The 22,304-nt window shown below is 54.8% G+C and overlaps 8 protein-coding genes, 1 non-coding gene and 1 pseudogene across 10 annotated transcripts; 3 read left to right on the top strand and 7 right to left on the bottom strand.

The window, feature by feature from the left end:
• Positions 1 to 364: 364 nt before the first annotated feature.
• Positions 365 to 1,407, top strand: L226DRAFT_524299 (uncharacterized protein; the record flags this gene model as incomplete). The annotated part of the gene is made up of 5 exons (XM_067678878.1): positions 365 to 485; positions 522 to 625; positions 760 to 812; positions 924 to 957; positions 1,147 to 1,407. 5 exons carry the CDS (start codon positions 365 to 367, stop codon positions 1,405 to 1,407), a joined length of 573 nt encoding a protein of 190 aa, XP_067533737.1.
• A 442-nt stretch (positions 1,408 to 1,849) lies between these two features.
• On the bottom strand, positions 1,850 to 3,377 carry L226DRAFT_524298 (uncharacterized protein; the record flags this gene model as incomplete). Its single annotated transcript, XM_067678877.1, has 10 exons — positions 1,850 to 2,141; positions 2,225 to 2,274; positions 2,336 to 2,384; positions 2,453 to 2,468; positions 2,535 to 2,627; positions 2,732 to 2,733; positions 2,795 to 2,883; positions 2,957 to 3,051; positions 3,121 to 3,204; positions 3,335 to 3,377. The coding sequence occupies 10 exons, from the start codon at positions 3,375 to 3,377 to the stop codon at positions 1,850 to 1,852; spliced, it is 813 nt and encodes a 270-aa protein (XP_067533736.1).
• Positions 3,378 to 4,158: 781 nt separating this feature from the next.
• On the bottom strand, positions 4,159 to 4,845 carry L226DRAFT_113709 (annotated as a pseudogene; the record flags this gene model as incomplete). The annotated part of the gene is made up of 2 exons: positions 4,159 to 4,676; positions 4,750 to 4,845. Coding segments are annotated over 2 exons (347 nt in total), but the record flags the coding sequence as incomplete, so codon positions are not given.
• Positions 4,846 to 5,526: 681 nt separating this feature from the next.
• Positions 5,527 to 7,390, bottom strand: L226DRAFT_614402 (uncharacterized protein; the record flags this gene model as incomplete). Its single annotated transcript, XM_067686634.1, has 11 exons — positions 5,527 to 5,850; positions 5,933 to 5,982; positions 6,047 to 6,098; positions 6,164 to 6,179; positions 6,260 to 6,388; positions 6,513 to 6,603; positions 6,674 to 6,768; positions 6,823 to 6,886; positions 7,003 to 7,166; positions 7,243 to 7,277; positions 7,341 to 7,390. 11 exons carry the CDS (start codon positions 7,388 to 7,390, stop codon positions 5,619 to 5,621), a joined length of 978 nt encoding a protein of 325 aa, XP_067533735.1. The 3' UTR covers positions 5,527 to 5,618.
• A 3,113-nt stretch (positions 7,391 to 10,503) lies between these two features.
• Positions 10,504 to 12,810, top strand: L226DRAFT_536655 (uncharacterized protein). Its single transcript, XM_067681163.1, has 12 exons — positions 10,504 to 10,737; positions 10,804 to 10,838; positions 10,915 to 11,086; positions 11,214 to 11,275; positions 11,343 to 11,437; positions 11,511 to 11,599; positions 11,627 to 11,628; positions 11,748 to 11,882; positions 11,951 to 11,966; positions 12,038 to 12,086; positions 12,143 to 12,192; positions 12,272 to 12,810. Exons 1-12 carry the CDS (start codon positions 10,691 to 10,693, stop codon positions 12,618 to 12,620), a joined length of 1,101 nt encoding a protein of 366 aa, XP_067533734.1. The 5' UTR covers positions 10,504 to 10,690; the 3' UTR covers positions 12,621 to 12,810.
• Positions 12,811 to 12,877: 67 nt separating this feature from the next.
• On the top strand, positions 12,878 to 12,951 carry L226DRAFT_t165. The gene has a single exon. It is a non-coding gene; the product is annotated as a tRNA-Ile (tRNA).
• An 850-nt stretch (positions 12,952 to 13,801) lies between these two features.
• L226DRAFT_572596 (Flavocytochrome c) lies at positions 13,802 to 15,537 on the bottom strand (the record flags this gene model as incomplete). Its single annotated transcript, XM_067684700.1, has 7 exons — positions 13,802 to 13,990; positions 14,056 to 14,129; positions 14,191 to 14,343; positions 14,401 to 14,795; positions 14,847 to 15,209; positions 15,277 to 15,372; positions 15,428 to 15,537. The coding sequence occupies 7 exons, from the start codon at positions 15,535 to 15,537 to the stop codon at positions 13,802 to 13,804; spliced, it is 1,380 nt and encodes a 459-aa protein (XP_067533733.1).
• A 1,187-nt stretch (positions 15,538 to 16,724) lies between these two features.
• On the bottom strand, positions 16,725 to 17,624 carry L226DRAFT_536654 (negative transcriptional regulator). The gene has a single exon (XM_067681162.1). It carries the CDS (start codon positions 17,599 to 17,601, stop codon positions 16,858 to 16,860), a length of 744 nt encoding a protein of 247 aa, XP_067533732.1. The 5' UTR covers positions 17,602 to 17,624; the 3' UTR covers positions 16,725 to 16,857.
• A 204-nt stretch (positions 17,625 to 17,828) lies between these two features.
• Positions 17,829 to 19,745, bottom strand: L226DRAFT_536652 (uncharacterized protein). Its single transcript, XM_067681161.1, has 11 exons — positions 19,672 to 19,745; positions 19,581 to 19,615; positions 19,361 to 19,524; positions 19,169 to 19,238; positions 19,022 to 19,116; positions 18,828 to 18,924; positions 18,590 to 18,721; positions 18,514 to 18,529; positions 18,405 to 18,453; positions 18,298 to 18,347; positions 17,829 to 18,224 (listed from the first exon to the last, which is right to left on the bottom strand). Exons 1-11 carry the CDS (start codon positions 19,719 to 19,721, stop codon positions 17,954 to 17,956), a joined length of 1,029 nt encoding a protein of 342 aa, XP_067533731.1. The 5' UTR covers positions 19,722 to 19,745; the 3' UTR covers positions 17,829 to 17,953.
• A 933-nt stretch (positions 19,746 to 20,678) lies between these two features.
• On the bottom strand, positions 20,679 to 22,205 carry L226DRAFT_614396 (uncharacterized protein; the record flags this gene model as incomplete). The annotated part of the gene is made up of 9 exons (XM_067686633.1): positions 20,679 to 20,994; positions 21,071 to 21,120; positions 21,193 to 21,241; positions 21,301 to 21,316; positions 21,376 to 21,553; positions 21,699 to 21,725; positions 21,781 to 21,875; positions 21,936 to 21,997; positions 22,138 to 22,205. 9 exons carry the CDS (start codon positions 22,203 to 22,205, stop codon positions 20,679 to 20,681), a joined length of 861 nt encoding a protein of 286 aa, XP_067533730.1.
• Between the last annotated feature and the right edge of the window lie 99 nt (positions 22,206 to 22,304).

Genomic DNA, 22,304 nt, shown 5'->3' with positions numbered 1-22,304 from the left:
CTTGCATGATCACATGAGGGCATTTTCAGCAACAGGATATCCATAACAAAGCTATGCATTGATATATCTAGCTCTATATACTACAGAGGCACCCGTCGTTTCATTACAGGACACCGCACTGTCCGATGGTATAATACAGAGGCACGTCTGGTAGACCGTGCCCGATCAGGCAATATAGACGCCCGGTACTCGGACCGGGACCTGCCACGCCCTACACAGGACGCATTACGCGTATTGCCCTATCGTCAACTTCCCCGTTTGCTGATGCTGGTCCTCTGGCTCAACCGATATGTACCACTACTCCTGGTCACCTACATACCCATGTACCAGTTGCCACTCCCTCCTTCTTCCCACTCCCACCCCCATGTGCACCTTGATGCTGATCATTCTGGGTGCCCTAGCTTCTCTGATCTCTTGGCGCATCAATGTTTTAGCCTCGCTCGAGTACAACGATTCTGACGCGCTGTTGCAGCTCAGTATGCAAGGTACGTCTAGGCTGTCATCCGCACTTCACTCTGCAGGAGCTTTCGAGCCAGGCTTGGCTGTGGGGATAATCAAGAACATCGCGCTCGCTCACGTGTCACAAGCCAGCGGTGAGGGCACGAGTTTTCAGTGGCTCCATACAGTGCGTTGCGTGGGACTCTTCGCGTGAATCATACTGTAGCATAGAGGCAAACGACCTCCACGGGCGTATCATAGAGCTTGTACGAGTATTGTCTGTGTTAATGATATTATTTTGATTACATATGCTGATTTGAGTGTGAGGACACCTGGTTCGGCAACGAGCTGTCACCTGTTAACTTTCCGGCTGGGTAAATATAGGTTCATGTCATTGGCTCATTATCTTACAGGCTATCCTCAATCTGATGGCCAATTACCGAGGAGCGTCCTACTAGGATGCTCCAATATAGATATTTATCCAGGAAGGGGGTCGCATTACAAGCAAATGCGTCAATGGTAAGTAAATTTGGCTGTTTGTATTAACTGGGAGCACGCTTATAACCTCGGCCCTACTACTGGGCCTATACAGGCTAATTCGCGAACTATAGGGCGAGGTACGCGCGTACAGGTGTGACCCCCGGTTTCGTGATGTGGTTGCAACACGAATACATCGATCTGCTGGGCTACACTGACCACTGAATGCAGGAGACCCTCGCCTCTGCTATACAAGGCATCCCCCCGCGGGTTCTCCGTCTCATCGTGATGTACACCATGCCCGAAGGGCTAGACATCGCCGCATTCGCTGTGAAGCTCATTAGCGAGATGTGTACGCTACAGGAGGTTACGTTCAGATCCTCCGCCCCAGGATACCCGATGTACCAAGCCTTGCAGATGGTCACAACTTCCGGTCGGGATGGACAGGATAGCTGCTGCGTCGTCCCCGCTCAAACGAAAGGCATGCCTTGAGATGCGTTACGAATGTATGACGAGCTTCCTGAGAGACTGAGGGGATCCCTCACGGTACTGCTCTACTTACTTGCATGTATCACGGCCTCAACATCCTTCGCAAGGGATGATGTCGTGTTCCGGTATTGTAACTGCTGTCAAGGATATATTCGTCACGATCTCAAGTGACTGAGAACTATTGGCCGAGAGGCTTCATGTAGATACTCATCTAGGGCGAGGAGCTCTTCTCTTTCGCCGCCCCGAGTGTCGGAAAGGCACTTAATTTCTGACCATACCGTGAAGCAGTCAGCAGTCATTGATGATAAAGCGAACATTCGCAGCTTCCAAGTTGTCACTGAACTCTTCATGGAGTACTCGTACATGCGAAGCCCCTTGGCAACTGCCAACAATAACCCGAGAAACGTTTATCCTACCCACCCGGCCGTAAAATCTCCCAGCCCAGTCACCCCTCGACCTTTAAAGGCTCCACAGAGACCGAGACTGAGGCATGGGGCTCGCATTGAGCCTCAGCCTTCATAGCACTCTCTCTGATAGTCTCGGAGGCGTCTCCGTCCACCTCATCCACTTCGTCGTCGTCATACTCAAGGGTGGATCCAAGCGAGCCAACGACGCGTTCGAAGACCAGGTCCGTGTCTCCATTAGGACGGGAGAATATGCTCGAGTCCATGTGCGTGGCACGGCGGTTGGCACGCTGCAGGTTGATGAGGAAACGCGAGACGAAGATACCTGTCAGCCTGGTAGGGAAGGAACACATTGGTCGTTAGCAATCGATCACCGACTGGAGCGTGTAGGCTAGGCTGCAAAGGGAGGGTCTTACGGCTCCATGAAGTATTGCACGTAGCTCGTCGGTTGGAAGGGCGTGGCGAGCTGGATAAGAGGTCAGCCTCTCGAGCCAAGCGTGTCCGGTTTGCGCTAGACTTTGACTCACCGACAGCAGGGTCAATACGAGGTGCAGGGTGCCGAGGACGAGGAAGCATCTGGGAGAAGAGGAGATTCCGGGTCGGCAACGAATCTTCGGTAGCCCACTGCTCAAAACGACGCTCACAAGAAGTACGCGGTACCTACGACAGGGTCATCAAGGCGTCAGTGCCAATCCATTCCGCCTTCACCAAGGAAGCACTACCCACCATCCCGCAAGAGAATGTACGCCAGACCGTGTTTCCCGCCCATTCCCCTAGACAGCTTGAGCCAGGTGACGAGGATGACGAGACCGTCCGCCGCTATCGAACACGCCTGACCAGCGATTGTAGCTTGCCGCATGCCGCGTGCCGAACAAGTCAATACTGCTATCCTCTGGCTTCTATGATGTTGATAGCATACATACCCCTGCAAAAACCGGGGTGTCATCCTTCACTGATACGGAATATGTAGGGAAGGGGATACGCACGCTTTGTATATATGGTAAGACTCATGATCGAAGGCAACGCAACCGACGCCAGCGATGTACATCGCGCTGTAACCATAGTGGAACGCGATCTGTAATGCAAGTCGTAGTTCGCATAAGCCAGAGGATATCAGCTGCATAGCGGTCGCGGGCCCGGGTACTCACGAACTCCAACGCAAACGGCACGACATGGAGGCAGAATATAAAGGCGGCGAGGGGCCAACTCCTGCTCACGCCGAGCGCGCGCAAACCAGCGGCCGCTGCAAAGTAGGAAGAGTGGGAGAGTGAGACGCCTGATCATGTCCGTGCAACGTTGGACGGAGACTGACCTGCCGAGAACACTAGAACTATGGTGCACTTTCCGCCGGATTCCGCCGGAATCCGCCGGAATTCCGGCGGATAATGCGGCCCGGCTGATAAGATAAGACAAGTAAGAAACGTCTTAGTTGCCAGCTAGTTACTCCAGTGTTGTCGGCCTCCAGCCAGAAACTCTCTCCCTCCTAAGTCCAAAGGGGCTTCACCGGTTCTTCTATGCCTAACTACATAAATTAACCGGTTCCTTTATTTCTATGTTGAGTTCTGGCATAACTTCCACTCTTCTCACTCTCAACTTTGTTCGATGTGTGGGACCGCTGCAGCGCTTCACCGTTCCGCTACAGCGCTTCATACAATATATGGAGTGGTTCCACTAAACCGCTGAACCGCTTATATCTGTCTTACCCCTGCCCACTGAAGCGGTTAACCGAAACCCTTTAAGTGGTTCTACTATTTGCACATAGGCCAATTCCGCTTAAGTGGTTCTTCAATTTTCTCGAGTTCCACTTAAGTGTTTCCACTATTTGAATGTTGACCATTTCCACTTAAGTGGTTCCACTGTTTGCATGTCGGCCAAATCCGCATAAGCAGTTCCTCGAGATTTTCGCTTAAATTAGTGTCTGTGATACTAGTGCCTTCAATTGGACCCTTCTCACAGTGGTCGCGCTATACAATCATTACAAGCGGCAGCTGCTTTGAAGGAAATGCGGACAATTTCATTGGGACACGCGCCACGTGATCACTAGGGATCAGAGAAGTCAAGGTTGGTTATCAAGACGTTAATTATGCTTTAACTGGCCCCCAAGGAGTGGGTTATGTTCTTTCGTAGAACCACTTAAGCGATTATGCGCTGCTTTTAAGCATAATTCACTAGGGTTTCAGAGTATAGTATAACCACTGAAGCGCTTCAGGCTTAAGGGTGAAGCGGTTATTTATTTCAGTAGAGCGATTTACCATAAGTCGTAGTTCAGCTTGAGCAGGCTCCCCACGTGACGCGAAACAGCGGAAGCGTTGAACCATATAATCAATTGCATGAACCGTTGAAGTGTATTGGGACCAACAAGAGTGCGGAGGTTGGTTTTGGCGAATTGTTATGAGGGATAACAAACGGATAAGAAATTTAGTTACTCGTGATTGACGCCTGCTTCCGCCGGATTCCGGCGGATTCCGCCGGAAGGTGCACCATAGCTCAGACCATCAGGACCTGCCCAGGGGAGGTACTGGATCACCGACATAACCAGAGAGGACTGCGCGAAAGGGACGCAGCTACCGAGACGAGACGAAACGACACCGTAAGCGTGAAGGGTTCATAGCACGGATCATCGTCGACCCGTTCCTACCTCTGCAGTCAGCGATGAGTAGTGAGTATACATCGAAGGGAATGGTAAACCATGGGGTCTACGTACTTGCGCACCGAGCACAGCGAGGGATCCGATGATGTTGTAGATGTACCACCCAAGGGAGAAGTACCGGTTCGCGAGGAAGAGCGCCGTTGCCCCCGTCCAGCGTGCCTTCCAGAAGAATTCGACTTCCTCGTACCCGGTGATGAGGCATTCGTAGATGAACAACACTGCGAAAGGTATCGTCAATACCTAATACCACTTGGAATAGACGTTGGATAGACACTGAGATCCAAGACGAACCTCCGGCGGCGAGCTGACAATATCCATAGACGATGCTGTGGCGAAAGATGTCAGTACAGGTGTGGAATAGACCGGCTTCCGACTCGGGGGTACGTACTTGGCGGCGAACTCAGCGACTAACTCGGCGTTCATGTCCTGCGACGACATCGTGAACTCCTGTTAGGCCAAGTAAGCGAGAGGATGTGCGGGGCGGTGGTGCACGGCCCCTCTAATGACTTGGTATTATATCCCTCGACCGAAGGTTTCGATTGCGTTGGTCACGAAGGCGCCTGGGTGCAGTAAAATCAAGGATACAACGTCTAGAGTGGACTCACGTCGAACCGGCCTACATGGTTTGACACATCCCGCAGTGGATCCCTCCAGTTAGGAGTCAGCTGCGGACGTTTTATCCTATGTCTTGAAGTGGTTGTGTCTTCCGGAACGACGACGAGAGCAGGACGTGCGATAACACTTTCCTGTTATGGCAGAAAGAACAAACCTCCCTATGCTGCCGTGGCTCGGCAGAAGGTGCCCGGCCGTCGTTTGGGCGGAAAGAACCTCTGCCGTTGCATTTGCAGAAGATAGAAGATGGAACGCCCGCGCGGAGGCTATGTTCAGGTAAGCGTTCGCGATCGGCGGGATGCACGCGCGGATGTGTCCGGATCCGCTGCGGTCTGTCTCGAAAGTTAACTCTTCCTCTTCTCCAGCAGCCAGCGCATACTGCAGATTCGTGCGGATTGGCCCAATTGCAGCGCTGACCGTCGACCGCATACTGTATCACGTTTTATGTCGATCTGAAGGCAACCTGAAGGACTCTAATTATTGCGCAGGATCCGGAGTCCGTAATCCCCGAGAAACGACCATCCAGCCGGACATCACCCCACCACATTCTACTTGCTGCCATCGGTCGACCCTTCTATCAAGCTGTCACCTGTACTTCCCGTGAACTCCGAGTCCTCCGAATCCTCCACTCCGAGCGAGGACCCTAGCGAGCCCACGGCGCGCGCGAAGACGAGCGAGGCTCCGTGCGCTTCGGAGTGGATGCTTGACTGGAGGTCCAGCGCCTTGCGGTTCGCTGCTTGCAGGTGGAGGAGAAACCGCCCGACGAGGATGCCTGTCAATCTGCGTGCGATGTACATGCGCATGTGAGTCGGTCTGTTCGGTAGGAGTGGGGCTCCTAGGCCCAGGGAAGGAGGATACGCACGGCTCTGTGAAGTCCGTCACGAGGCTAGAGTTTTCTAGAGGCTCGTCGAGCTATAGGACGAGTATGCGTCAATGTCAATGATATTTGCGAAGGCTCATAACGGCACAGCCTTACCGTGGACAGCTCAGTGAGGGCCAAGTGCAGCGCGTTGAGGACGGCTATACATCTACGTACGTATGGAGGCTCCGTCAGCCTTGTCTCGCACTGCGCTTGGAGGGCGACGTGACTCACATGAAGTAGATGATGCCTGAATGCACAGATGCATACCCAGCGTCAGCGCTTTCCAGACTCGCAGGACAGAAATTCAGAACGCGCGCGAGCACATACCGTCACGCCGAAGGACGTGTGCAAACGTCAACTTGCTCCGCCCGATGTTGGGGCCATGGAGCCTCCGCCAAGTGATAGTAATGACCATGATATCGGCGACGATCAAGCACGACCGGGAGATCACTGTCACTATAGTTAATACAAACACAGTGCATCAGTGGTCCGCTACGATCTCTCTGTCCGAGGTCGACGTACACCTGGCAAACGATTCAGGATTACGAGGAAGGCTGTCAACATACACAGCAGCTCACTCACGTCGGCATCAGCCATGGAGGCATGTCGTACGTGCCCACGCAGTCGTATACGGGTATCACCACTCCTCCAAGGTTGAAGTGAAACTGAGCCTACGGATAATCGTGAGCTGAAGCCAACTACCGTCTATTTGGCCATGAGAAACCGCTTGCGCGCACGTACCATATTGACTCCGACGGGCAGGCACGAGAGGAGAAAGATGAGAGTCGCAAGAGGCCAGCTCTGGCTCAATGCCAACGCACGAAGAGCGGAGAACGCTAACCGCGTGTCAGTTCGTAGGGTTAGTCGCACCGAACAATCGACTTGCTCACCCGCCCATGGCAAGTACTGCATGACAGAGATTACCCGAACGAACTTGATGCTTGCATCGCAACTGGAATAATCCGCTTGAGCCCCATGCCAGTGTAGGGGTAAACGCAACATACCTCTAGAGATAGAATGCTCTGTCAGTCTCCAATAAGTTCTGATTACACGGTGCTGGGATGACGTACTGCTTGTGATATCGCGACAAACGACGTGGCGAGAATGTACAAGGAATAGAACCCGACGATGTATCTGTTCAGCAGGTACAGGACGGTTGCGCCCGTCCACTTCGCGAACCAGAACAGCTCCACCTCGCCCCCAATTGTGATGATGCATTCGTACAGGAAGACGACTGCGTCGGGGCAGAAAGAAGTTGCGTTCTGTCAACGCACTCTTCGATAAAGGATGGCAGTCTCACGTGTACTCACCCGAAGCCACGATCCCGACATAGTTCGACAGACGGCTGCAGAAGGGCGTGAGCGGTAAGTTCAATTTCACAGAATTTTATGCTTGCGGAAGCGCGCACAGGTCACTGTACTCGGCGATGAGAGTAGCGGCATCATCCATGGACGACATTTGTGGTGGCACTGACGGGTGGAGGACTCAGAACTCGGGGCAGGGTGTGCTGTCGACTGTACTCTTATAGCGGGAGCATTGCTCGGCTCCCGGGGTGCAGACGTAGCCTAACTGAATAAGAAGGCACACTTCTCTGTCATGGCTCGAAGTTCGAGGAGAATTAGCACCCGAGTAATCAGCCTGTGATAAGGATCGTTACGGCTTGGACCACCAGCACCGGAATCTCGCATACTCGGTCCTCGCGGCCAGAGGTCAAGACCGCATAGCGATATGAAGATAGGCGCAAGACGTCGTCATCGTCCTTGAGGCCTAGGCGAGACTTGAGAGGAATCGAACCCTGCGTGCCTCGTATTGCACCAGACAGTACATCCTATGGAACTGGCGCGTTACATCAGCTGCTGGGCTCTCGGAGCGTGGGAGGTGCATTCCCTGGGTACCTCAACCGTGAACTTCGGCGGCACCAAGTAGGCCCGTCCGGGCGGCAGCAGGAAGATGCGTTCCAATTGCGACGGCGATCTGGAGAGCAGTTGGGCAGCTGAACGTCCTTCGTACTACCAAACGGTTCACAACCGAGAGTCACGGCCAACACATATAGAACACGACCGCCCTGAAGATTAGCTTTCGCGAACCGCGGATGAGCATATCGATGTTCCGAACATGAGTCTGGACGTGGACTTACCCGACTGACAGCGTCACGCGATCTTCCGTCAGACGAGGCTGACACACGAGAGCAAGAGCCACCCTGCTGCCCACGCCGTCGCAGGTACCTAGGATTCCGTTCTGGGGGATGAACAGTCTTCACCGTCGGAAGCTACGAAGAACCACGCGGGACGAGCTGGCAGTAAGGGACGTGATGAACGCTTCGCTGACGGGCGGCGCGGAGGGAGAGGAGCGTATCAGCAGGCGGAGTACACGTAGATGTCCGATCGTCCAGAGGATATCCTCCATAAGGCCGACGCAGATCAAGGGTCGTTTCGCCATGAGCAAGCCCAGGGGCATTGGACTCCTTGCGTGAGCAGCAGAAGACGGCAATGGTGCGGTGCAGCGTCAGATCGTAGAGTATCTTGCCAAATCGGGCCACCGACGGGCAATTCGTGGCGAGAGCGGAGAAAAGTCAACGTTAAACCGGACTATAGGCCGCACGGGGCAGCGCGAGCGTAAGGCGGTGTTCGACAGAGAGGGCGGGTAGACTACTATGAGCGATCCGCCGAGGAGACGTGCCCAGAGTTGCCTGCAAGCAAATCTTCGTCCATTAACGTTGCTGGATGGCCGAAAGCATGCGTCCAAAGAGAATCCTCGGCGCGTGCTTCTGCAACCGTCAAACTCCGAGGCTTTCGTTACGGTAACCGAGTCGCATCTACGCAGGCACCATCAGCATTGAGTAGAGAGGGTTAGAGTTCGGCCTCCGCACCTTCTCGCTGATGTGTAGCAGTGCTTGCGTCACCCATAATAGACAGAGGAAGAGCGATGCGATGATGAAGCGAGTACGCTCGCCGCCGGAAACATCAACATCACGTTGCGGACGTCCGATATCGTTGCATCGCCAGAGAATCCAGCATCCGGGGATCTTCAAAAACTTTCAAAGTTTGGCAGAGAAGGGTCGAGTGACAGATGCAACTCTGGATCTGAGGCTGTGAGCTGCCAAGGCGGCCCGAACGCGGTGTTGACTCAAGGATAGCATGGATAGATAATGGCAAAATAGCCAGCACTTCACAAGCCGGGGAAGAGGTCAGAGGTCGTCGCACCGCTACCTTGTGGTATTCAACACATTCACTGGTTATCTGCAAGAGGCGTAATTCGTCAGCCAAAGGCCAGTGCACATATCGACGAAGTGACCCTACAGCCCGGATACAGCACCCAGGCCGAGAGGAGGGATGACCAGCATTCAAGCTTGCACGACCACAGACGCTACTTGCTTCCTGCCTCGAGTGTGGAATTTCGAGATTCCAACTCTATGCGCGAAGCGAGAGCGCGAACTGCCCAGCCGTGCGCAAAACGCCTCTCCCAACCTCACACGTCCACAACGCGACATCCAGCCATTCAAGCTCCCAACAACGCAGCCCGTTGGAGTGAGGACGGCGAAAGCACCTGGTGGTCCTCCAGTCGATCCGTCAAAACGAAAGACAACACTTACCTTGGGGTCGGCGCGATCTTTCTGCCAGCGAGCAGCTCCAAACACGCGCTCCGCGCGAGCTCCGGTATAGCAGGCAGGCCTAGGGTCCAGCGACAGTACGATAGTCTATGATACGCCATAACAGTGGGCAGAGGACCTTGATCGTGCAGACCGTACCAAGCAGCCGCCAGCGCACACCCTATATGTCCGTGGATCTTCTCCGTACTCCGCTCCCCGCGGTGGGTTCGGCGACGACGGATACCATTAATCCAAAGAGTCACTTCTTCTTGTCTTCATGCTGGAGACTGTGGAGTACGTGACTGGAATTTGACCCTCAACGCGCCGTGGGTTGAGGAGCTGAGGGGCCTCGCGTTTTGTGCGGCCGACAGTAGAGATAATCGGTGAGTGATCGTCATTCGCTGGGCGGGGAGAGCACGGAAGAGGAGGAAGCAAGGAATCTCAAGTTGAAAAAAAGATGCCGCGGTCGTCGTCGTCGTCGCGGTCGAAGGGTCGCGCTGACAGCGCTTACCCGGACCGACTCCCGCCGGATCTACAACGCGACAACGTCGGACGGTTTCTTCTCCCATCCTCCTCAAGTTCCTGCAAGACAAAGAATCTTTGAAAGAAGTCCGAACATGCAGCCCATACTACGCTACGCTCAACCGCTCGAATCCTTCAATCTATATGGCCGCACAGGACTCTCGTCAGCCAGGGGCAACGCGTGGGTAAGGGAGAAGATTGAATGGCGCGATGCAGCTCAAAAGGGAACAGCAAACCTTCCATACGCACTTGCTGATCGTACGGCCGTTGCGCAGGCCGCTAGAAGTTCGAACCCGTGGACGATGACGATACACTCGCACAGCTTGGCTCCTTCAGCTATAGCCGGCTTCTCGCCGCTGAACGTACTGGGATCGACTGCGATCGGCGAGTACCCCACTCGTGCGTGCACTGCTCGCAGTGCCTCGCGAAGTTACGCCCAAGTTTCGTAAGCCCACAATACCCTCTTTGATCCTGAAAGGTCTAATGAAACGGAATACAGACGCGCCTCAGCTTGCCGTGGATTATTACTTCCGCCACTCTGCCGGGTCACCGATTGTGTTCCTTTATCACTGTCCGCCATCTCTCTCTCGGCCCACGACAACGACACCCAACCCAACGTTTGAAGCTCAACGCGACATTTTCACATCATGTCTTCAGATGAAGCCGCTGCATTGGTTGACTATTACTCCAGCCAGTGAGTATCCTCCACTTGAACACGACCACGGACTCGCAGTCGGAACTCACTACCACTTCGCTGCAGTCAGACCAACAGCTACTGTGCCCTAGCATCCGCTGGTAAGCAGGTTCAGTCCGATCAACTAAGGAAGTACCCTACTGACGACTTGTCGACATCATCATGGATCTCGCTTAGTGCTCTTCTTCTACGAATGCGTCATCACCTTCACCGACGAGGTCAACCTCTTCTGGTCGCAGAAGCTCACAGGCGCCTCTGCGCTGTTCTTCTTGAACAGATGGGCGATCATCCTCTACGGCGTGTTCACGCTTATCACCGGATTCACGAGTAATACGATATCTCCTGAGGTGCGTGCTGAAACTCTGATATCGAGCCCTGGCTGTCCGGAAGACTCTAACTTATGCTTTTCAGAGGTCGGTTGACTTTTGACCACGCGTCCAACGAGGCTCATACTCAGATTGATCATATTACTGCAGCTGTCCACGGATTGCAAAAGCGGACCTCGTCATCGGTCTACTGCAGTACTTCCCATGGGCCGGTAAGCAGCTCCTCCTCCCGATGACCAAGCATATCCAGGACAGTCCTCACCCTTTTGTCCTCTCCAGTGTTCTCTGGCCTACGAGCCCTCGGCGTGACACGCAACTGGCCGTTCTCAGTCTTCATCCTCATGCTCTCCTTCGTGCCCTTCGCGATCAACCTGGTATGTCAACACAGTCGCTTCTCCTGGACTTGCGCCTAATGATGATGATGATGATGGCATGCACCACCCTCAGTCTGCGTTCCACTTCCACCCGACTGGGATGGTCGTACCAGAGCTAGGATGCGTCTACACAGAGGACATGAGCGAGCAGACCGCAAAGATGTCCGTGCATTCGTTCTATGAGATCTCACACTTTCTTGTTCGCTGACCAACGTTCACTCGTGCTAACCTAGACGTAAGTCCTATCCCCATACCCCGTTGTCCACCTCGCGTCGACCTTGAATGACCCCAAATCCGCTTCGCTACGCAGTTACGATCGTGTCCCGCGTGTCCCTCATCACGGCAGACGTCCTCCTCGGCCTTGCGACGTGGTACAAGCTCTCCGCAGGCCACAAATTCGGGCGCATGAAGGCCGGGACGTTCGCGTACACGCTCCTCATGGACGGTGAGTCTTCCTCTCAGCGTCTCCCATCACAGTGGTCCAGGCTATGCATGCTCACGGTGCGTTGATAGGGACGATATACTTCATGTGAGACTCTCCACGTCTGTGTTGGCCTGGGACTCACGCGAGCGCATGATATGTGTTATGATTATCCACAGAGCACTGTCGCTTTTGAACACCCTGCATCTCGTCTTGACGCTGCTATCAGTACGTTCAACGCTCAATTTCCATGGACTAACAATTGACAACGTACGATCTCACAGTTCGGCACGCAACACGAGAACGTCAGCGTCGTCACAGACTTCACAGAGCCGTACGTACCACGCCTCCTCTTCCCTCCTCCCCCTTCACTCCCTAACCGGCCCGAACCTCACTGCATTTACTACTTCCAGACTAACAGGCGTGCTCGTCTCGCGCTTCCTCATGGACCTCCAGTCCGCGAACCGGCGCGCCCTCAACACCGACTCGAGCCTCTACGACTCCCCCGGCGACGGACCGCTCGAGTCGATCGTCTTCGAGCGCGTCGTGGGCTCGTTGGCGTCCACGATCTCTGTACCCGGAGAGGACGAAGGCGAGAGTGTGCATGGGAGCGACCCCGACGGGTCGGGCAGTGGTACCGCGGTGCACGCGGGGTCGGAGGGGGAGACTCTTGTTGTCGAGGAGGTGAGGAGGAGGAGCTTGAGGAGTGGGGACAGCGAATGGGACGCTGGCGAGCCTGGGGGAGGCGTTGGGAAGTACTGAGTGTCGAATCTCTTCTCGGAGTCTATGATGATATTGCCACAAAGGCTAATCAAGAATTATGTGGTGCACACCACGTCTATGGCTCAGGTTGCGCTGCGCATTGCGAAGCCGGTGGTGGGGAGGCTGTGGATGATTCGAGTCCGGGATTTGACTCGGAGAGGGACAATGTGTTACTGCAAGGGCCTTGGCCATTCTTCTCAAGTTTAGCTAAGGCCTATACGTCTATTTGAGCTTATAAATATGACAGTACTTCTGCCGGCCGACTAGCTCAGTTGGTTAGAGCGTGGTGCTAATAACGCCAAGGTCGTCGGTTCGATCCCGGCGTTGGCCACTGGCAAACCAATAGCATTGTTTTTGTTCTCTTTCTCCTTTCGTACCCCCTCCAGTCATTTTACTTTTCAAGTACCGCACTTGTACTCATGAGTTCGCACAAGATCCAGTGCCATCGCCCTCAACCATGCATCGAATGTCCACAAGCCCGTCAGTAACATGTGTCCGGTGAGGCTAGGGTACGCGGTTCGTCAACTTGAAGCTGCTTCGCGCCAACTTTCGCGCCAAATTGGAAGATCCCTACCCTTGTTCTCATCTGCAGGGCCAGTGCCTACCAGCTATCGAAGCTCCCGGCCGTCCACGGTAACGTCGAGTCGCAACCAGGACGCAGATTGCGTTATATCCGCTGCCTTGTGACCTATGTACCTTGCCTCAATGGCATCACGCCTTGCGAGGTGAGGAACCACCACCATGTCCATGGCTCTCCGCTGCGTATTGCGCATTGCGCAGGTGGTCTGTGAGGGAGCTGGAGGACGGATGCCGGAAGACGCTGAGGACGTCGAGGAAGGTCCGTCGGGGCGGTGACGCTTCGGATACGTTCGATTCTAGGTGCATGCACTCACTGTACATACTCGTGGACTCCCTTCCCTTCAGTTGGCCGTGATAGCTTGTACCACTTGCCCCGCGACTTGATATTCCTGGAATTGACCCAGCATGCGCATGCGTTTGCTGCCTCGGGCCGCATCGCGCAAAGGCCTGGGACCTCTTGAGACACAAGCGGGAGATGCTCCTACCGCTCAAAAGTTTCCTCAAACACCAGCTCCAATAATCATACACCTGCGATAAACATACACTTCGTCAGCCTCATTGCGGCGTTCTCGTCCACCTCTGTTTCTGTTCGCGCGCCGATTTCACCGCGCAGTCGAGCTCTTCCCTGCAAGCCGTCCAAAAACGACCGCCTCGAGCAAGGACGACCCGCCCAGCCGATTGCGCCCATGCACGCCCCCGATCGCCTCCCCAGCTGCGAACAGCCCTGGAATGGGCGTCCCGTCTGTGTTCAGGACGCGTGCGTCTTCGTCGACAACGATTCCGCCCATCGTCTGCGGGCCAGCGCGTCAGTGCATGCAAGGGAAGACGGTGGATCTGAGAATGGTGAGATACTGACGTAGTGCACGACAGGGGTCATCTCTGCCACGAGGAGAGGCTCGTCGAGGGTGTAGACTGCATTCGTGTGGTTTGCTGGACAGATGGAGTCAGCTCGGAGGTGGGAACATGACGGGCATTCGTGATGTAGACTCACTCTTGCCGAAGGGGTCTTGGGTGAGGCCCTTCGCGTATGATCTTTGCGCATCGAAGGTCGCTTCGAGGTTCGCAAGCGGAATCTTCGCGTCTTCAGCCAGCGCAGCTGCAGACTCGTACTCCCGCATCAAGCCCTTCGACTTGTAAAAGCCGACTGCACGCTTCGTCAGCACGGTGATGGAAAACCGTCAGATCTGAGGGCAAGGCGTACCGTGCGCTTCAAGCGTCTTCGCTGCCTCCGGGTTGAGCAGCAGCCGGATCGGCGCACGACCTGCCTTCGCGACCTCGCGCATCTTCTCCGTGACGGTATCTCTCCGCTCCAGCTCGTCGACAAAGCGCACGCCGTCCTTGTCGATGAGGATGCCCCCGACGCCGCGCAACGCCTCGGCGGCGAGGAACTTCGTCTTCGCGCTGGGATCCTTCGGGTCGACGAAGCCAGTTGGATGCACTTGAACTTGGTCCATATCACAGAGGGCGCCGCCGATGGAGACCGCAAGGCGATGTCCGTCGCCCGTCGCGTGGTCGCCATTGGTGGTAGGCACGGCCAGGAGTTCTGGCCTGAACTGCGATAGGTACCCGCCCTCTGCGTAGTCCGCAGCGTAACCTCTGTCACCACAGTTATTGAATGCTCCAGAGAGGCCTAGCAGGCACACTCACCCTGTCGCGATAACAACCGAGCCTTCCTCTGTCTTCTTCTCTCCCCCGACCTCGTACTCGACGCCCGTCACGCGCCCGCCCTCGCGCAGCAGCTTGACAACCTTCGCGCCCTTGAGGATCGTCGCGCGTTCCGGCTGGGCCTCGAGCTTCTTCACGAGCGCCGACGTCATGGCCCAGCCCGGGGCGCCGCCCTTGCCGCGATGCGTGCGGGGGACGCTGTGTCCGCCGAGCTGCGCGACGAGGGAGAGATCGACGCCGAAGTTGTTGGTGAGCCATTCAAGCGTCGGGACGGAGTGGTCGGTGAGTGCCTTGATCAGGTGCGTGCGGGCGAGGTCGCGCGCGGACGCGAGGGTGTCGTTGTAGCTGGTGGAGGGAACGCCGTGGTTGAATTACGAGGAGAGGGAGGGAGGAAGGAAGTGACTTCACGTACAATATCTCAGGGGAGTCCGTTATGTTTTGCTCTTTCTGGGCGGCCGTCCCTGCGCCGTTGATGCCCGAGCTTGCCTTCACGGAGTTTCCGCCCAGTCTGAGGGCGCATCAGCACTGCGGGCAATGGTCATCTCTTATGGATGTGGACATACGCGGGCTTCTTGTCAAGCAACACGACGATCGCGCCATTCTCGAGCGCTGTATGCGCGGCGCTGAGGCCTGCGAGCCCTCCTCCCACCACGATCGTTCGCGGGGCGGTCATGGCAGCGCGACGGAGCAGTCTGTAGGCAAGGAAAGATATGGCGGCAACGGTGAGAGCTCTGAATATATATTGGTGGGTTAGACGACGCATGGATGATGGACTCGGACCGTGCACGTACGCAATGCTTATATGCCGCATGCGGTCTCCTGACCGCGCGAAGGTTCTCGTTCTCGACCAATTCTAGGCGTAGCCTCGCTATTGACGCGAAGACAGCCCAGACAACTTGCAAACATATTTCTACGCGCAGTCGCGCTAGAGGCCTTGAGGTTTGAGCGTGTCAGATCGCGTCTGGTCTTTGTTCATCGCGTAGGAACTTGAAAGGTCGTCGTCATGGATTGGCACAAGGCTGGAGGTGAAGAACGCGCGCGTCGTTGTCGTCGAGGGCGCGGATAGATGGCTCCTATAAGTAGCATTTCTTGGCCAGCGGATCGAGTGCCCAAGTAGTTCAAAGGGATTCCTGACCGTCCGCGACAGCGGCGGAGGTCCCAGACTCGTCGAGGATGATGATTGTCGGGGGTAGGATCCTGGTCCATACATTAGCGCCGTCGGGCGGGCTGGAACGGACGACGGCTGCTCTCTCCGCAACTTCACCAACGGCCATGACCTTCCTTCCAACGACATGCACGACATCCTTCTGCTAGATCCTGCGACTCGTTCCCGACTTCTCTGTCGACGTGGTAGCTGTTTCCATAACGTCCCTTGAAGCTGTTCATGCGCGTTCCAACTTCCGAGAGGTCACCAGTTGGGCGAAAATCTTCCATGGCGGAGTCGCAACAATTGCATATTTTCACATTTGCCATCTCTAGAGTCCTGCACAATTGCCTGTGGGGTAGTATGAAGGAGATCATCTTCCGCAAGGCTGAGGGCAGGCGGGCTGGTGCAAATTTGAGACCCGACCCAAGGTGAGCATGAAGCGTTTGCGTTTGCGGGATGCTTCTGCTGACTACGCGTGCAGGTTCCTGACTTTTTGTGCTCACTGCAGCTGGACTGGACAATATGCAATCGCGGAGTCGCACCATTCAGAAGAGGACTCGCCAGAACGGTACGGTCGTGTCATGTACATTGTGTCCCTCCGACCACCTGGCCTTCTGGTCGCTTGCTTGTGGACATCCTAACGGCAACAATGGGCCATGGAGTGGGACGTATCTCGGGCGAGACTGGCGCAGACATACTAAGGTCAGCATAATGCGTCTATATGTGCAGGATACTTATTCTGACCACATATATGCGTGTAGCTTCCTAATTTCTCGGATATCCTGGACAGTGAGCTCTATATCATAAGCTATCCGACCTCTGGAGTTGCGTATGTGTATGTGTGCATCACTTTCTACACGCCTCCTGCTTCTGTGCTCGCTCTGCGATGGTCTCTGCCATACACTTTCCTAGCTCGCTACCCAGCCCCTCGAAGCCCTCGATCGTCCCTTTCCTGTCTCCCTCTGCCAATTCCTGACTCATCTTCCACTTCCCGTCCATGCTCGTGATCTCTATCTCGACGCCAACGATCGCCTTCTTCAACAGCGCGACATAGCTCTCTGGGGCCTCGTCCACCGTCCACGGTCTCTCGTACCCCATAATCTCCGTCTCGCAGAACTGCGACAGGTCGCGCAAGGACCTATCCAAGAACGCGTCCGTCTCCTCCTCCTTCACGTCAAAATACACCTTCGCGCGCCCATACACCTGCACCGCGGCGTAGTTCCACGTCGGCACCGTCTTCCCCGTCGCCGGCTTGGTCTCCGTGTAGAACTTGGGCGTCACGTAGTGATGGGCGGGCAAGTTGAACAGGACAAGGACGTCGCGCGCGAGCGTGCGCTGCCCGGACGAGGTGAGTTCCGCAATCATCGCCTTCACTTGTGGGTTCGCGCGTGCCATGTGTCCGCGCAGCTTTCCGAGGTTGTCGTCTGTCGCGTTGGGGGGCACGTCGAGCAACCATGGAATGTGGCTGGATTGGAGGAAGGGGAGGCCGGGCGCGTCGATGGCCGTGGTGAAGATCCCGAGCGGGTGCGCGCGGATGAAGTCCCGCAGCGTCGGGATGTCGTGCTCGGCGTGGACGGTGCGAAGGTACATGGCTGGGGATGCGCTCGTCTCGCGCGTCCTGGGTATATGTGCTCGGCGTCGTGCGTATTTATCGCAGTCCCTATCGGTTCTCTGCTGACTCCTTCAGGCGCCTACTACCTCCGTTTAGCGCGATAGCCGCGGAGGTCCGAGACGGCAACCCTTAGGAGGACCTTGGGGTATGGAAAACCCAGATTAGCGCAGCGTAGTCTCTCACTGGTGGCCGTCATGTCCTTCATGCCAAGGAAAAACGACGTCTTAGGCACCGAAGCCCACTTCGAGTGATAGAAGAACCGGTGCGAGTCACATATCATGATTGTGTCTTAGAGGTTCCGGACCTTTGCGCATGCACGCACTGTCAGACCTATGCCACATAGTTCGTTTTTCCTCTCCTCGACACGTCGTCACTCATCGCGCGAAGCACGAATAGTACCTCCTGCAACCTCTCCTTCGACAGTGTCGCCCCAGTCCTCCGCACCGTACAGCATAGTCCGGGAGCCACTCTCTCAAAGACGAGTGACTCGGACGTTGCTCCGCTGTCCGACTTGAGATCGAGACTCGGCTCCATATCCAGGGCCTTCTGGTTCGCAGACTGGAGGTTCAGAAGGAAGCGTCCGACCAGGATACCAGTGAGCCTGTGATGGACGAGACAATCAAAGTCAGCGCGACACGACGACGATGCGAGCGCACGGAGTTGGTCGCACGTACGGTTCTGTGAACAGGGTGACCACGCTGACACTCTGGAGTGCCTGCACGTGCTGAGCGGCGCCGGTGTCAAGCAGGGGTTGGACGAGATGTTTGGCAGGGAGACTCACCGAGAGGAGTGTCAGGGTGAGATGAAGCGCGTTCAAGGCGAGCAACGCCCTGCCGCGTCGACGTCCGTCTCGATGAGCTTCTGATGATCAAGTCTGTCGGTGAACTCACATGAAATACATCGTCCCTATAATACAAGAGTGATGAGCTTGAACGGTACGACACCCAGGGTGGTAGCGACACTGACCATCTCGTAGGAGGACGTACACGAACGATCCCTTGCGGCGATGCGCCACGCTGCCCCTCGACAGCTTCCACCAAGTTACGAGCACGAGGAGCGCGTCTGACGAGATAAGACATGTCCGGGACGCGATAGTGACTTGAAAGAATCGACCTGTTATTTACCGACTGCCAGCTGTACAATAAGCACACGCACGTCTGTGGTTGCATATCAGTTTCAGAAATGTCAAGTCGCGGGCTGAATGGTACGAACTTTTTCGCCAAATCATGCGGGAGGGAGTCTGAGTACACGCATCCAGCGGGAGGAACGACTTCTCCACCAGACGCAAACCCGAAGTTGGTCTAGAAGGAAAAGGAGAAGGGGAGCGTGGTGACGAAGTGCATTGGTGAACAATGAACAGTACTCAGTAAGCTCTGACTCGGAGAGTGGGCGACTCACGAAGTTGATTCCAATAGGCGCACTCGAGAGGAGGAGAACGAAGAGCGAGAGCGACCACAACCGCGTAAGGGCGAACGCACGCAGGGTCGAGAATGCTACGCCGCAGTCCTGTCAACAGCGTAAATTCCATGCGACATCGAGACTCACACTCACCTGTCCACGGGACATACTGCAGGATCACGAACACCCGGCTCGCCCTCGCGGAGTTCGCACACCTATGTAATGCAGTCTCAGAGTGAGCGGACCGGGCGATAATCACTATCAGACGGGAGGCCTCACCCCTGTAAAAGTGCATGAGCGTGTCTATACGACGATGGCGCTTTGGGAACAGCGTCTCACCTGTTGAGAAATCGGCATGTAGGTGGTGATCATGGTGAAGACGTGGGCCCACATGACAAGGGCTCTGTTCGAGACAAAAAGCAGGGCCGCTCCGGTAAACCGGCGTGCCCAGAACAGGGCGACCTCGTCTCCGAAGGTGATCAAACATTCGTATATGAATAGCACTGCCAGCATGGGTTAGATACACGGCGCGACTTGATATACAGCAGAATTTGGTCACCTGTCCCGGCAACAGCGCAGTAGTTGTCCAGGAGGCTGGTTGCGTGTGACGTGGTGTCAAAGTCAGACGGGCACGAGGGAATATAACTCACAAGCTAGAGTACTGAGCAATCAATGCGGAGTTCGCTGTGGCGGAAGACATGATGAGAGCCTCATAAGCACTTGGGGACTCGCAGGAACTCATACCAATTTGACGTCTTCGTTATAAGGTCCGGGTCCGGCGCAGGTCATACTTTGACTCATACACTGCACCGGCATGCGGGACTAGGTCACTTCCGGGTAACACCGCGCTATACGAACTGTTGGAGCGGAGTGGACAGTGTTGTGGGAATCGAAGTACGGGCGAACGCTGGCGAAGATGGGTATATCTTCCTTCGATGTTGCCTACGTGCACTTCTCTCCGCGCAACATCGGACGGCGATAGTCATACTCATATCGACGTAGCCGCGGCCGCGGCGTCTTGCGCATCTGGACCTCGAGATACGGCGTCAAAAGGTTGAAGTTGGCCGGCGCAGGGACGGAGTTAGTCAGAAGGCACTCATGTCCTGAAAACTGACTCAGATATCGTACCATATAACCAGTTGTGAAGACGAGTACCAAGATCGGGTAGCTAGCAATCCTGAGGCCAGCGGGTAACGTCCGGCGACTCAGAGTCAGGACGGCCTTGGATGTATTCACTACCGGGAGGCCTTACCAGTTTCTTCACTCATAAAATCGTACTCGACGCATGCATATAGACATGTTGCCAGTCCCTCATGGGTTGAGCTTGATTAAGTGATTCGTCGACCGTGCATCGTGGTGGCAGGAGAGAAAGCGGTATTGGCGTCTAACGAGTAAACTTATTGTTAAATCACTTCAATTCAATACTTACTCGCATGCGTACCCACTTACTTACTCGCCTTATTCGCTCACTTGCCTGACACTTACATACTTGCACACTTCCTCTTCCATCACTCGGTATTCCGCATCGGGCTCGCACCGCATCAGACATACAATTGAATACATACATCCAGATAGATATGTGAGCCTCCAGCTCAGTGGAGGAATTATGACAATACTACGATAACGCATAGCAGAAAGTCGGACAAGTCAAGAAAGTCTAAGCCGTAGACTTCGAGTCGGAAACGTTAGGCACACAGGTATGAGACGCTTGAACTCCGGAGCCTTCACCGTCCTCCCCGTCAGATCGCGAGTCAACTTCATACGACAAGTCCTCGTCGTCGTTGTCCTCGGATCCAGATGACCGCCCCGAGCGGTTCGGATTGGTGAACGCGCCGAGGGACGAGATGAAGCTCGGGGAGGAATTGTACGGGTCTCCGGAGAACTGCAGCGGGTTGCCGGCGTCCATCCGGACGTCGGTCCGGTTCGCTTCTTGGAGGTCGAGGAGGAAGTGTGATATGAGGATGGCTGTGATGCTGCCAATCAAAAATTAACAGTGAGTACGTGCTAGCTGTGAGACGACCGAGTAGAAATGATAGAAGGTTGACATACGGAGCGGTGAAAATAGTCATGAGGCTTCCATCGGTGTTGTTGCTGACGAGCTGTAAAGGTCATATTTATCAGTGGGTGTGAGTGGGTGTGGGCTATCACTTGAAATAGAGAATGGGGCTTACTGAAGTTGCCGAGAGAACGAGATGGAGAAGGTTCAGGACGAGCAGTACACTAAACAGATAATGCTCAGTCTTCGAGGGATTATCCTGGGGCTTATTCACAGAACCTACATGAAGTATATAGAGCCTAGCTCGTACGACATCAGTACTCAGACGCTATCACACGTCAGTGCCATAGAGACATACCGTCACGGAGCAGAACATGTGTGATTGGGTACCACCCCGGTTGCAGTGCAGCAGCGACGAGGCCCTTGCGGTCCCGACTTCGGAGGGCGGCCCATGTGGTGAAGATGAGTAGACTGTCTGCGACAACGAGGGGGACCCGTGAGATGATCACAACTGTGTCGCTTTTGCATGAGTATTCCTGAAGATATATGATGTCAAGCCAACCTACGCCTGGTAAGAATGTTAGAGCCGTCTCATGCAATCAAAACTATAGATACAGACCTTAGAGTGAGAGCCTCGGATATATCTTCTGTATAAGAGCATCCAACACGCGGGACGCTCACTCCTCTTAGACGATACCCATAGTAAGCCTGTAATATGAATGAGTACGTCATTCACACGATACAAAAAGCAACGTCCACTCACCAAGTTGGCACCCACAGGCGCAAGAGATAAGAGGAGGACAAAAATTGCGAGCAGTTTGCTTCTGCTCAGAACATAGATACGGAGTGCCGAGAAGACTAAGTACCAACAGTCAATTGTCAGACATGTCTCAACCAAAAGGCCGGAAGTTGACTTACCGGCGCCAGGAATGAACTGCACTATTCCGATTGCCGTCGAGAGGATGGCGATCAAGGTGCAACTGCACATGAAGTCAGCCGTTAAGCTGCAATATTCGGACTATTGTGGTGACATAGACTAGCCTCTGAATTTCCGTCAGATCGGTCATAACATCTGAGGATGAATCTGCTTACTTCGACGATTGTTGGGGAATATATGTACGCAATGAACCCCATAATCGCAAAAACCATTGATATCCACTTGTTCGCAAAGAACAACAGTTGCGCCATGGTCCTTTTGGTGGTCCAGAAGCACTTGACCTCACGGTCGAAAGTGATGAAAGTGTCGTAGATGAAGACCACTATTTTTAGTAAGCGGAAAATTCATGG

Source organism: Lentinus tigrinus, assembly GCF_003813185.1.
Source record: "Lentinus tigrinus ALCF2SS1-7 unplaced genomic scaffold L226scaffold_19, whole genome shotgun sequence".
Classification (NCBI taxonomy): Eukaryota; Fungi; Basidiomycota; class Agaricomycetes; order Polyporales; family Polyporaceae; genus Lentinus; species Lentinus tigrinus.
Note: the sequence above shows the minus strand (reverse complement) of the source record. Positions and strands in the feature narration are given on the sequence as shown.